A 15,497-nucleotide genomic window follows, 5' to 3' on the forward strand; every position below is an offset into this window, starting at 1 on the left:
GTCCTGGCTGGGTGAATCTGACAGGTCTTGCACCTGAGTCTTCCCCAGGGATATGACCCACGTGGCAAGGGGTTAGAGGTGGGTGTGGCATAGAGATGGACAAAGATATTGCATAGAATGGGTGGGCAGTAGAATACAACTGTAGGAGGGGTGGGAAGGAATTTCTATACACCAGGGTCGATGGTCAAATTTCTTGATAATGATATGGTGCAGTCGTTCCAGTCTGGGATGACATTTTTTTATACGGGGGGGGGGGGGGGGGGGGGGTGATCTTTCGCAGCTGCTTCTTGTGGGTGGTGCGAGGATTAGGGGTGTGTGAAGATATGGCATGGAAAATCTTTCTGCACATTTGAAGGATAATGGCTATCTTTGAAGACCTATGTCTCACCTTCATTGTACTAGGCAAGGGAATTCATGTCACTGCAGGTACATTGTCAACTGATGACCAAACTAAATAGGAGTGAGTTTCTGGCATGAAAGGAATGGTAACTGCCAAAATGCACGTACTGTTGGTGGTTAGTGGGACCAATATGAGCAGAGGGATGGAGGTCAATGTTCAGGAAGATGGCACATTGCCCAAAGGAAAAACATGTGTAGCAGATGGAAGAGAAGCTGTTAAGGCTGCAGATGAATGAGGATAGTGTGTCTTGGTACTGAGATCAGATCATAAAGATTTTATCAATGAACCTGAATAGACAAGGGGGCTGGGGTTTTGGGAGACTAGCAAGCTACCCCTAGATGGTCCATAATTGTATTGGTATTGCAGGATTCTAACTGGGGGCCCATGGCCATGCCATAGATTGGTTTGTATATCTTTCCCTCAAAGGAGTAGTAGTTATGTGTGAGGGTGTATGAGGTTCATTGATAAAGTAAGTGAACAGAAGCACAGCAAAATTTAATTAAAGATTTATCGGAACAAATACAGAAAGAGTTTAGTTATTTTTCAACATATTCATCACCAGATCTCAGATATCTGTCATACTTTGGGGCCAACTTTTGTATCCCTGTCGTAGAAGTCTTCCGCCTTGGAATAGAACCACTGGGTAACAACCATTTATAACTGTCTGTAAGTCTGAAAATGCTGATTCCAAACAGCTGAAGTTTTGTAGGAGTTCCATTGTCCATTGAGCATTGTGTGGCCAAGCATTATCATGCAGCACAGCAATACCAGTACTAACCAGCCCATGTTGTACTGAGCATCTGCACCATTTGTTCTGAATGGCCCTTCACAATTTCTGCATCTTTTTGTGGCATTTACCATCTCACCTCTGTTAGGAATTTAAAGAGAACTCATCTGTCCCAGAGCAATGAACAGTCCCATATTCTCTGCTGGGTATATTTGTGACATCACTTGGAGGACACTAAGGGAACTGAAGGAGATGAAAAAATTCCTTCCTATGCCACAACTCATTTGCCCCAAGGCCTTCAGAACTGTACACAGTTTTACACTGTACATTGTGAATTGCAGTTCTATACTGTAGATTGTGAATTCACTTGGCAAGTGAATCTGAACGACATGGTCAAGAAAAACAGCTGAACAACTGCAAGAGACACTGCATAGACCCAGTATGGTAAACTGGGATAAAAATCATTTATTGGCATATGACAGTTAATAAAGAGGGTACATTTTACCTTCACAGCTAATGATTAGAAAAAATAGCTTTTCTGGCACAGATTTTAATTCTATTACTTTGTGTTGCACTTTTATTAAGTCGTATCTGACGGACAATTTCCTTTCATAATTTTAATTGGTGATTTGCCTTTAAAGACTATACAGTTCTTTGTTACTGCTACATACTTGTACAAGAACGTATTGTTTCACAAATAGCTAAAATATGGATATCTTAATAAATCATAACAGTGTTCACTGTTCTTTTTATTTACTGATCCTAAGTAACGAATTTACATTCAGTGTGTCAGCACAATGTTTTTCCTTTAGTTTCAGTTTTGTTGGTACTTTTGCAGACTACGTTCTAATGCATTTTACCAATCTGTGTTGGATTTCTCTGGCAAATTACCGTATATTGTAGAGCTATATTTTAGTTGACTTGCACGTAAGCAATAAAAACTGTGCATTATCAAGGTTGGGAACTGAAGTCAAAAATAAGAGCTGATTGTTGGCCTGAAATTATAGTACATTTTCTTCATGGTTTCATCCACGAGGTTCTTTTTCTCTCTGGAAATTTTACTTCTCATCCACCTGAGAAATTGTTGAGCAGATAATTACATTATTATTACAATTATTATTAATCTCAAACTGATACATGTATTTTGGGTATACTGCCAGGTCCAATCATCAAAGGTCCACAATATTTCAGTGAGTAAGTGTTCAGTCGTCATCAGGCGATGCTGATTGAATGATGTATCTGCTGCACACTAGTGGTATCTAGGCCTGCAGGTCCACAGTTCAGATCCTGCTGGCCTTACACTAAAAATCTTAGAACATCTGAATTTCTGCAAAAATCGTATAAGGTCTGAATTCTATCCATGAAAACATCCACTTTACCAAGGAAATAGAAGAAGATGGCAAATTTTCTTTCTTTTCTCGATGTCCTAGTTCAGCGTAGACCTGTCAGCTCGTTTTCCAACAGTGTATACCTTAAACCAACAATACAGATTTATATCTCCATGCCTCCCTCACAGAAGAACAGTGTGCTCAACACTCTAGCACACAGGGCATGCTCCACTGTACATGAACAAAGTATGACCCCAGAGATGCGGCACCTGGAATCTGTCTTCCTCAACAATGGATACAGCAACTAACAGATCTAGACAGCTCTGCAATACAAGAGCCCCAAGAACAACACAGCCAAAAAAACGGAAGACAATAATAAGAGGAATGTCTTCACACCATTTGCTGGCGCTGTATCATCAAAAATTGCCAGAATACTGGGAAAACACAACATAATACCAGTTTTCCGCCCATAAGCCAAAATATGAGTTTTATTAGTGACAGTGAGAAACGGCCTACGTCTCCAAAAAAAACAGGGTTGTACTAAATGACTTCAGAAAAACTTACATTGGTTAAACGATCCACACAATCCAAGACCAATGTACAGAACATGAGCGCCACACCCAATTACCAGTAAACAAAAATCCTTGCTACTACCAATAAATTTTGGGACTCCATTTTCAAAAAAGCAATGAAATCCATGTGATTGATAATTGAAACAAAGGACAAAGGCTTCCACCTGAGCAAGGGATGGGAGCCAATACTAAGCTCCATCATAGCACGACACACGTGACATCTGGATGCAAGATATGACAGGAATGGTGAGGGGTATGGCAACTGACTCCCCTCTACCCACCCACCGAGCACGGCCATAACTCTGGACTGGCAGGCACATATACCACCAGCACACAGCAGAAGACACATCATAGAGTGAGCACCATTTGATGGTGGTGGAATGATTACCCCCAAAATATCGTGAATCTACTATGACTGAATTCAGCAGTACACATGAGAACCTTGGAAGTAGCATGTATCCTGGGAAAGCCTCAGCCCACATGATACACAGAATGTATTAACAATGGTGTGTGAGTAGATGTGGTGTTATAAGAGTATATGTAGTGAAAGCATTATGCTAATTAATATGCCTTCAGTCGTATGTCTCCAGATATACAACATCGCTTCCAGTAAGTAAATTCAGGCTCCAGGATAAGAGAGACAAATGTCCAATAAATTCGTTATTTCAGCTATTATTTTTATGAAGAAGAAAGAAAATGGCAACTATCTAGAATGTCCTCATCAGCCCACCTCACAAACAGCGGTGAATCAACTGATCCCTCTGCAATCCCCACACATAATATGTCATTTTCCATCTGAGGTGACACTCTACATAGTCCTTGTTCCCTTAACCTCAACTCTAGATTTACACCTTTCCCAACCCTAGCCAATTTTTTTCAACGAATCTGCAAACCTGGTATAAAGTCAAAAACTATGATTCATAAGGATTGAGGGAGATAAATGTCAGAACGTTCAACACAAATGTCACTAAGTGAAACAGTATATATTAGTGCTTAGTTTCTGTATTTGTTCATACAGCATGAGTGTCAGGTACAAACTTTCTTAACTATGTGAAGACACTTTACAAAAACAATGTATCAAAGAAATATTATGCATTATTGTAATTCAGAAAGGCATAGATTACAGCCACAGTAAAGAATAAAAAACATACAAGAATTTGGAGCTTATATGGCTCTTTTATTAACTAAATCAAAAAACTGGCCACTATAAGGAAAGGAAATGGGGCAGGGTAAGATACCACTATGCTGCTAAGAGCAATAATCATGAAAAGTAAAAACGTACTTCACAATATTTTGATTCTGTCATACAGGTAATGCAATGGTTATTGAGGCACCACACAAGTCCAAAATGCAAGATGTAGTAACAATTTCAAGATGTGGTCACTTAGTTTGTAACCAGACAGCTATTTAATAGTAATAATTGGCAATAATAATGAATTTACACAATTCAAAACCCAAAATTAATTATTAATTAACTGAAAATAACACATAAATAATATTATCACAGCATTTGTGTGTTGAACAGTCTCATTACTGGAATAAAGAATAAACTCAGCTTTACAAAAATAATGTACAGAATGATCATTTAGTGAACTTCACAGCACAACTTTAATACTATTAGACAGAAAAATCTTAAGTACATAGATTTTCCTGTAGGTACAATAAGAATACATTGGTCAAGTAAAATGATATCGCTCCTATCTCCTTCTGCTGAAATTATTCATATTTGGATCTGAGATAGCAAATTTTTTATCACAGGTGAATGAGACTGTGATAGCAAAACGTGTGCCACTGGTAACGGGCTCCACATAATGCACATTCTCCGAGCCAGATGTGAACATCAATACTCGACCTGCATAAACATACAAATGAACTAACTTAAAACCATTCAGTAAGACTAGCATACTGCAGTTATCAATAAAAAGGAGGGCAAAAAAGCTGATAAGAATATGAATTAAAAATATAAAATGAATTATGTATGAATCTAAACAAAAGAATGCCATCCTCCAGCACTTAACCTCTGTTAGAATCCCCCCCCCCCCCCCCCCTCTTGCCCACCTTTTTTCCCCCATTGAGAATTTCATTATCTACACAACTACTTTTTATCTTAATGCCCTTTTTAAACTACCTTCATTTTTTTGTTTGTCCCTTGTGTGACTGCTTAGCAGAAACTCACTTGCTGCTCTTAGTGTACTATGTTTCCCATTCTATCAGCTCTCGTGCCTTCTCCTTCATCTTTGTCTTCCCTTTTACTGATAACAGATTGGTCGCTCTCACCACCCTAGGATATGAATAACCTGCTGCTCTTTCCCAACCTTTCCCCAATCCCTCTTCTCTCTCTTAAGAAAGAGCATACAAGTTCTGACAACCACGATTAGTGCTGTGATCTGTGACTACACCTGTCATTGTTAATCTGGAAGAAACTGAGGGGCACAACCAGACGTGTGAGATGATAAAATGAATAAACCACAGAAAAGTAAACTCACTCTCTATGGATCCCACCAACTATTATTCCATCCCTAGAACTGCCCAGCTCGCTCCTCCAGTCAGAACCACAGAAGATCTTACCTTAAATGATAAGCCTTGTTGGTCACATTGATGTTTCCAGTGACACAATTATAGCTACCTGCTGTAACCACACAGCTACTAGCTTCCACACATGTGAACTCATAACCCAGCAGTCTGCTGGGCTTGGGAACACAGAAAAGGCATTTAAGCGGCAGCCCCCACCCCCACTCAGGTAAAGGAGAAGTAACACCAGTCAAACTCCTCCCCCATAAAACACCGTACAGGTGACAACCTTAATATAATTTATACCAAAACAAGGTAAGGAACCCTCGCTTGCCGTGACACAAAGTGAGACAATTACACTTTGGATATTTCTGTGATGCTGTTGGATATCTGTCACATGGGATTGGCTGCCTGTCCCCACCTCAGGGGAAGGTGAAGAATCTTTATAATTTCGTCAGCATCAGTTTTAGGTGCACCAAACCAGTGATGGTCACTATCCGCAGCTAGCAATGGCAATATCGTATCTCTCGTAGGACTCCCTCTGCACCACCAACACACTTCTTGTGTACCAGTTTACGCTCACAGATAGAAAGTACATAACTACTGAACTTCAGTGTTAAAGCCTTGGGAATTCAATTTTCGAAGGTTTCCTCATCACATGAGTCCAATAAAGTTTCCCTACAACAGGACACAAAGGTACCTCAATATTCAGTGTTAACGTTACAGAAGATATGTGCTGACTGCTTGAAACACGAATAGTAACGCACAGATCTTCAGGTCACAACAATGGATATTTTACTGTAAGTTGTTGTATTGGCAATATTAGGAATTTCATCTTCTGAAGTTAAGTATTGGGCAGCCATTCTGTCATTTTGTACTTTACATTTTTCTCAGTACTTGCAGACACACAAATGACAATGGATTGAAAAGTACACTGACTTTAGAGAAGATCCGACACGTTTCAAAAGTTGTGCGAAACTTAGAATACATGAAATGATATTCAGATAATGTTCATTAATAATGATGATGACAATGATGATGATACCTTGTGGACAAACAACATTTTCTGAAAGGCTTTGAAGCCAAAGCTAACTGCTTGGGTGTGAATTTAGTCTTCTGCTCTCCTCCCAGCTGTTAAGTAATGCATAATTTCATATGGAGCAACGCATTTGTTTCCTGATGCCCCAGATGGCATGCAAAATCAAACATCCATTTTGCGCTTCAATGTGCTGTCTCTAACATGAGGGCAAGATGATATTCATGTTTAACATATATGAAAATAGCTGCCCCATAATCTGTACTTACTCTGTACTGTAATCTTACCACAATTATATATACTTACTGAGTATTTTCAAAACAACAAAGCTAATTAGAGCAAAAATGTCAGTTACATCCTTACCTTTCCTGGGTTCTACAGTCTTGTTGAATTCCTTATCTACAAACACAAATCGTCCCCCAGTAAAGTCTTTTCCATAGTCTGATAAGTATAACAAGGAAGTGTAGTGGAAGGACTCATATGTTTCCTGTACATAGAAAAATAAATTAATAAACATTAGAAATATGTGGGCAACCGCAAAGAGGACACTGTTACAACTGTAAATGCACAATTTCAGAATTAATGTAAACCTAATCAACTAGTAAAGACTATGTAGTGTACAACATAAAATAAAATTGATATTTAAAACACCATAAAACATACCATGACATGTATTTTCCTCGTCACTAGATATTTTTAATCTGGATTATAGCACTGAATGCAGTGCTAGGAAAAAAAACAAAATAGTAAGGATTCACATTTGGTGTGGCCAGCTTTATTCTTTACAAATATTCAAAGTTCCCATTTCTTATTTTTTTAAATGAAATGCAAACGCCTATTACAATTTCAGTTATGCTTCAAACTTTTCCACAGTAAGATAAATACAACATCTAATCTAATCTAATGCTATTTTGCAGAATGAAGCTTTCTTTGCCTGCTACAATCCACTTATGATGTCATCCTTCTTGATACATCAACCTTCTCTGACTTTGTTTCCAAAATATTCCAAGTTGCTGTTTCTTATCCATTTAAAATTAAATGTTAATGCCTATTACAATTTCAAAAATAGTACTGCTCTAATTTTTTCTTGAGTATTCTAACTGAAGTCGAAAACTGGCAACTGCTCCCAGAAATCAGCTCTTTCTTCAAATTTTAAGTTCCACTGCTGATCATTTTTATCTTCTTCCATTTATTACAAAGTTATTGATACTTAAAGTGATTTGGTGTGGCCCTACAACATCACTCTCTCTACCTCATTATATCTGCTGAATGTGACTTTCTCAAATCCTTCTGTACCCCAACATTTCACATACAACCATTTTCATCTTCCTTGGTTTTATCGAGATTCATGTCACTGATGTGTTCTGTATTTTATACTAGTTCAGGAATGAAGCTTTCTTTGCCTGCTACAATTCACTGTTTGATGTATCAATCTTCTGTGACCGTATTTCCAAGATACCAGATATCTTTAATTCCTGGTTTTACCTCTTCCTCAGTTTTGATGCTAACCAAGTCATCTATTTTTCATCACTTTCTGCTTGCATTGTTTATTTACAATCTAAATTCTGTGATAGGTGACCAATTATTCCACTTTGCAGCACAAAGTCTTTCTAACTTCCACCTAACAGGATACATTGTCTTTCACTGCTGCCTGAAATTTTCTATGCTAATTCACTGCATATGTAACATACAAATTAAACAACAGTAATAAGCTGCTACATTCATATGTAGATTTATATTTCTTGATTTTATACTATCATTACTCTCAGTCTGTTGTTCAGTTCCATTCTTCTCAAGATTTTGAGCAGCTTGTTTCACTTCATATTAATGAAATATTTCTCTGGGCCTAGAAATGCCATTAAAGTATCCTGGCTTGCTTTATTATACCTTTGAATGTACTAAGGGTAACACAAGAATGGCTTTCCTGATATCATTACCTTTGCAGAAGAAAATCTGATCTTTGAGTAGCTCTTTGATTTATCTTTCTGTTGTGTCTTATTTCTTTAGTCAGAACTTTACACATTGTGGTGAAAGATTAATCATCTAACAGTTCTCACATTTATCAATTCATAATTTCTTTGGTAATGTGAGGATAATACTTACCAGGAAATTTAAAGATACCTCTCCTGTTTCACAGACTCATGCCTACAGCACGGAAAATCTCTAGGTTATATAAGTCCCACTGATTTCAGTGACATGAAAGGTATCTCAGTGACTCCTACTGACTGTTTTGAGTTCAGACCACTCAGTTCTCTGTCAAATTTTGAGTATATGAGAGGGTCATCCATTTCCTCACTATCATCATTATAATACATGGTGTATCAAAAAGAATCATCCAATTTTAAAAAATCACAAGTACTATGTTATTTAAGATTTGTGCACGAACAATGTATTGTTAGAAAAAGCAAAGTGTTTTAGATGGTTCCCACTAGGTAGCAACAGTTAGCACCAACTTCAGTTCTAGTACAAATGGTGTCGGGAAAATAGAAAGTGTTTTGTGTTCTATATTTTACGCAGTGCTGGTCAGTAATAACTGTTCAGCATGACTTTTGTACTAGATATTGTGTGGATCTTCCTACAGCACAGACCATTAGATGATGGTGTGAACAATTCCGAGAAACAAGTTGTTTGTGTAAACACAAATTACTGGCCTGTCACTGAGTGTCTAACACAAGACGTCAAATGCGGCCACCATAGTTTCACAATCAGTCTGCATAAATCCATTCGCCATGCAGCTCACCACCTCAACATGCCCCCAATGTCCGTCGGTGTGTGTTGCATCAACGTTTACACATGAAACCATACAATATTCAGGTACTCTTTATGATGGAGACAAAAAATGATATGTGGCGTTCTGTAATTTCATTCATGACAAGATGGAGGATGGCGGTTTTCTTCCATGCTTAGTGGTTAGCGACGAAGCAACATTCCATTTAAATTGAAAGGTGAACCCTCATAATGTGAGAATATGGGGTACAAAACAGCCACATGAAGATGTACAACATGAGAGGTACTCTCCAAAATTTAATGTGTTCTGTGCAGTTTCACGAGAAAATGTGTAGGACCTATTTTTCTTTGTCAAGAACAGTGTTACAGAAAGCACATATCTTGATATTCTTGAGAACTTTCTTTTCCCACAGTTGAAGACTGACTCAAATGACTAGATTTACCACCAGGATGGGGCCCACCACACTGGCATCTGGAAGTGCGGGAAATTTTAAATCAAAGGATTACTGAATGATCGATGGGTCGCACTAGACCCAATGATTCAGCCTTACATTACTGGTCTCCAAGATCACTGGACCTGACTGCACATGATTATTTCTTGTGGAGGGTTAATAAAAGACTGTTTATGTGCCTCCATTAACAACAACAATGAATGAATTGAGACATCACATAACAGCAGCTGTGGAAGCTGTAACTCAAGACATGCTCGCTGCACTGTACAATGTGAATTATGCATTGACATGAAGTGCATCTCAATGGGGGCATATTGAACACCCGTGAAAAGGTACGACAAAGATCTTTTTGAGTTTCTCATTCATCAAAAACCAAAATTCATTGTATATGTTTATTAGTTTCAGAAATACAGATATACCAAACTGCATGATTCTTTTTGATACACCATGTATATTATTCCACAGGACAACTCTTGTCTATTATACAGGCTTCCGATACATTCTCTCTATTTATTTACCATGTCTTCTGCACTTAACAAACACTTCCCACTGATTCACAGGTTGACATCTCCAACTTTTATTTAATCTACATGTACACGTCATCTATTTTTACACAAGGCCATATCAGTTATCCATTTCTTTAGCCATCTTACTGATCTGCTTTATTTCTGTCATCAGTTTCATTTCCAGGTGATGTATACTGCTAGCTTCCATCACATCATTTTTTCCTGCATTACCTTTCATTCATAATCTGTGGTATTATAAATTATCAAAGCCATTTTCATCTTTGTCTTTCCTACAACCATAGATTTCACTCCAGCCTTAATTATTTACATCTTTACTATTTCATTAGTTAGCTATTGACTAGAGGCTGTCAGTACATGTATCATACTCGCTCATTAATTATGAGCTTGGTATTTGCTCGGGAGTGCGAAGTGACTAACTCGTGTCTGAAGAACAGGTGCTCATGAGTGAGGTAACTTGATCACTCTATAACAGATGAGAAGCCTGTGAAGTGTGATAATGAATGACATGTGATTACAACAGCAAAAACTGACTGGGAGGAATTGCAGCAAGACTTAAAGACCACTACAGCACTGATGTGAATGAAATGTAATAAGCCATATTTCTCTATTTACCTTGGGAACATGCAGACGAGATAATATTCCTTCAAAAATTACTGAAAACTGATCTTGTTAGTATTCTATATCTGTTCCAAGAAGGCACAAAATCTTTTTCGCAAATAGAATGTGCTCGTGATGTACATATGAACTGAATGCATATAAGTTTGTAAATGATCACTATAGCTGAATAAACAACAAGCCATCTTTATATGTAAAGTGTCTCATGTTCGAATCCATGTTAATTCCTTCCTTTTTTTTCATCATAAAAAGACAATCTGCCCCGGTTCAACAGTATGTTGTCTATGATGCCCATCATTGTATGCTATGAAATACATTTGGTGATGTGCAATTAATTTCGCACAGAAGATGCAACAGAATTTTGGCTATAAATTAATGACAGTCACTTCTGAGGAGAATGACCTTCCTGTATTCAAAAAAATTAAATTTACTACCTCTATTGGAGACAGTACATGAGAACCATTCACACAACTTCATTGATATTACATAGTAATAGTCAGACAGTCTGTCACAGTGAGTTAGTTGTGCAAGCACACCTTTCATTCAATATTATCCAATGACAGAACACCAGCAAGGTCAAATACTGACAAAATATCGCTTTCAGTTGGGTCGCATTATTCATGCGCCATGCTTCATCATCAAAAGGTTGTTCTTGACCATGTCATTGTCCTTGTGGAGGAAGGGAATCTGATGGTGTTTGAGGCCAGTATAGTATGGGTTCCTGAGAACATTACGCGACAATCAATAAAACATTATACTGGAGCATCTAGTAGGTGTGTGGGAACTCAGCTCTAGCACTTGACAATACCTCTCCAGGATAATGATCTGGTCAACATGCCACGGCAAACAATTTTTTTGAATGTGGAGCAGCTGAAACATACTACTACGTTTCCCAAGTAGGTGGATATGATTAAGTGACGATTTTGGGAGGCCAGACTACTAACCAAATGTGAGGCCATCAAGAAAAGACTACATGATGGTCATCAACTCTATCAATTAGTGTTTACTGAGGACAATGTCAATTGTGACTGGTGGAACGTGATACCTTCTGGTGAATTAGTATGGTCCCGTATGAGTATACAGGCCTACAAGGTGCCAGTTTCGAGCCCAAATACAGCTGTGAGTTATCTCGCAATGACCATGTGTCTGTGGCGGTATGAGGCTTCAATGTGTTCCTGTGGGTTTGGAATGCTACACAGAATAATTGGTCAATGTGATGTCTTCCAGTACACCCATATTATGATAAATGTTATTCTCCCATCAGTATGACAACTACATCCTGAGGGAGTAACCTTTTTCCAGCAGGACCATTCACCTACACACACATCAGCAACGGTGCACAAGTGATCTGCAGAATAGATGGGATTTCTCTTCTTGATTGCCTCCTGTTTGCAACAGACGTGAACCCTACTGAAAACGCATGGGCAGAGACAAAACAGATCTGCAAGAAAACTGGCCTGACCTTACACCAAGAACCCTTGATGATCTCTGCAATGTAACACTAAATGCGTGAGACAAGGTGGCAGTTAATGAGAGATTTATTGCCCACCTCACAGCCTCCTTTCTCACTGACTGCTGACAATCATTGAAGTTGAAAGTCTCTTACGGGATATCAAGTGGTAAAGAACCAACATGCTGTGCCTATTTGAAGGGTGGAAACATTTTAATAAGAAGTTTGAACCGTTCATTCTATTAATTTTGTGATTTCTACTAATTAAACAAATTAATGCAGTAACACAAAAAAAACCTTGTTGCAGGCAGTTGCCGGCTAGACTGCCAACTATGACACTGAGCTATCAATGCAATAAACTAAGTGCCTTTAGTAGGTCCGCAATGCTACAAATGATGCAGCACAGTGTTCTTGCATGGTTTTATGGGGTGTATAGTTATGCTAACAAGTGTTGAAAAAGGTGTTAACCTTTCTACAACCCTCAAATTACATTTTTTTACAGGTGGATCTGTACAGCTTTTAATGCTATTGGCTCCTGTATAACAAGGCAGATAATTCAAATTTCAGCCACGGACATTTTTGTGCTGTCTAGCACACACATTTAAGGAATACATTATTTCATCATCATAATATTTAGATTTATTGCTCTCTTGTTGACTAATGCCACAGTACCAGAAAGTGGCCATGCAATTCGTTTGTAGAGCAAGTGCCTAGAAGCAAAACTTTGCCTGCTATAATCATACTGAATTTATGAAATCATTTCATAAGAGTTCAATGAAACTCACAGGCTAGCCATGCCTGATGCTTATCATTGGATCCTATCCCACTGCACCTCAAGGCTGTGAGTATGCAACAAGGTAGCTATGAGCTTATGAGTGAGCCTGAAGGCTTAGATGATCAGCTCTATTATTTACTTGTTCTATGGATCATAGTTATGGTCTCTCACTGCAATACGGAATGTGTCAGCCAGTTTACAATTGTAATTCTTCCCTTGTGAAAAATTTGGAAGCAAGCCGACCATTAGCATGACGGTCTTTTTCATTACTCTTGAGCTGCTTTATATAAATCTGATGTTTTTGGTATTACATTTATGAATGTTGCCATTGTTTTCAAATGAAACTGATTGTTGACAACAAATTTCATAAGGGAGTAAATGTAATGTGATGCTTTCGCTGGAATTCCCAACTCTTTAAAGGGTGATTGTATAAGCAGACAAGAAAGTAAAAAAATCCCAAATTTTTCCTGGATTTCCCAGTCAGAAACACACTTCTTCTCAGCTAAAAATACACTTTTACCATGTGAAAATACACTGTAACCCTGGTGCAAGCGCATGTTTTCAGTATTAATCTATCAATACAAAACCCAACAAACAACAATATGTTTTGGGAAGATCTTTGAAGCACAGCAACATTTACACTGCACACTTTCATATTATAAAAATATATACATGAATTCCACCAAATACAATAGTAGCTTCCGAAGCATTGAAATCGAGATGCTACGTGCTTTTGTCAGCCAATCACAGCTCATGTCAAGTAATCTTGCCAGTCAATGATAGCAGGTATTCAAGGCACCTGATGCAATCAGCCAATAGCAACATCACTGTTAAGTAAGCGAACACATGAATGGGAAACGTTAATGCCTTTTACTGGTCTTCAAATTTTTTTGCATTTTGTTTTCCAAGGCTGAGTTTAGGCAGTATTCTAGGAGCACAGCTGAATATTTATGACAAGCATCATGCCCTGAAATGAGGGACATCCTAAGTGAGATACTTCTAACCCCTCATAAAGTGATGGTCCTTCACCCACCCAACCTTCACAACATACCAGTCCATCCCTATGCCACTTCCAATCCAAACCCCTTGCCACCCACCCTGCACTTCCTATTCCAGTTCTGTCACAGGTTTATCCTATCCCATCAGGGGCAGGGCCACCTGTGAAAGCAGCCATGTCATTCACCAGTTCTGCTGCAACCATTACACAGCTTTTTATATTGGTATGACTACCAACCAGCTGTCCACCAGGATGAACAGTCACCAAAAAAATGTGGCCAAGTGCAAAGTAGACCACCCCGTGACACAACATGCAGCAGAACACAACACACTTTATTTCAATGGCTGCTTCACTACCTACTGAAGTCGACAGTTTTGTGTGTGTGTGTGTGTGTGTGTGTGTGTGTGTGTGTGTGTGTGTGTGTTTTACTGATGAAGGCTGTGGCCGAAAGCTGTATGCTAGTGTCTTGTAATTGTGCCTGTCTATGGCTACATTACGGTATGTAGCAATCTGTCTTTTCCTACACTGTCAATGCTTCGTGGTTTAAGTAATTCATTGCACTTTCTCACACGTAATGTAATTCTTCCTGTGTAAAAGGAAATTTCCTTTGAAATTAATGCTTATCAAACCCTCATTTGCAAAATTTTTCTGCAAGCTGTTAGAGAAATGTAATCAGATGTGATTTCATGCTTGTCGAAAGCAGTTTACTGTTGCAAAGTATTGTGTAGTCTTTGTCCTAAAGCCTTTGACACATTTTGCTGTTGGCAGAAGCTTATGTACCATAAAATGAGGTAAATCCGATCAGGGGGTGTCAATCCAATCATTTAAAGACTTTTCCATGTATGGATAACTGAGTATAGCATTTTAACAAGTACATCGTAGCTGACCATTGTCATGAATTCTTGATTAATCTAGCAACGGCAACAGCGTGTTGGAGTGCACGCAACCAGCTGATCGCATTGTCAGTAGGTTTGTGATTCTTGTGCTACACTTGTGTAATCAACACAACAATGCCAAAACTTCAGCTGGTGCATGTTACTGCCGAAGTGTAACTGGTAATTTGCAATATTATTACTTGCATATGAACGCCTTAACTGATACAGTTTCATATTTTTGTTCACTGATAATACAGCTTAGTCACTATGCAGGCCTAATTACAAAATTGCATTTATGTAGAGTGAATCCGATCATGCAAGTATATCAAAGGATCTGGAACCAACATGGAAATCTAACTACAAACCTAAATTTCCTCTAAATGCAGTGAAAGCAGTCAAATCAGGAAAATTAAGCATCTGGTGAGCTTCAGAACAATATGCAGATACCACATTAAATGACAAACTCAAGGAAAGATACAAATACAAAATAGGTGGCCAACCAGCG

The 15,497-nt window shown here is 38.4% G+C and overlaps 1 protein-coding gene across 1 annotated transcript in view; it reads right to left on the reverse strand.

Moving 5' to 3' along the window:
* Positions 1 to 4,011: 4,011 nt before the first annotated feature.
* Positions 4,012 to 15,497, reverse strand: part of LOC126355176 (2-oxoglutarate and iron-dependent oxygenase domain-containing protein 3-like) — a 45,922-nt gene continuing 34,436 nt past the window's right edge. Inside the window, exons 5-6 of the mRNA XM_050005388.1 lie at positions 6,938 to 7,061; positions 4,012 to 4,879 (exon numbers count right to left, since the gene is read on the reverse strand). Of these exons, the coding sequence (XP_049861345.1) occupies positions 4,725 to 4,879; positions 6,938 to 7,061 (279 nt within the window). The 3' untranslated portion in view covers positions 4,012 to 4,724. The remainder of the gene's footprint in view (positions 4,880 to 6,937; positions 7,062 to 15,497) is intronic.

This window comes from Schistocerca gregaria, chromosome 3, assembly GCF_023897955.1.
Source record: "Schistocerca gregaria isolate iqSchGreg1 chromosome 3, iqSchGreg1.2, whole genome shotgun sequence".
Taxonomy (NCBI): Eukaryota; Metazoa; Arthropoda; class Insecta; order Orthoptera; family Acrididae; genus Schistocerca; species Schistocerca gregaria.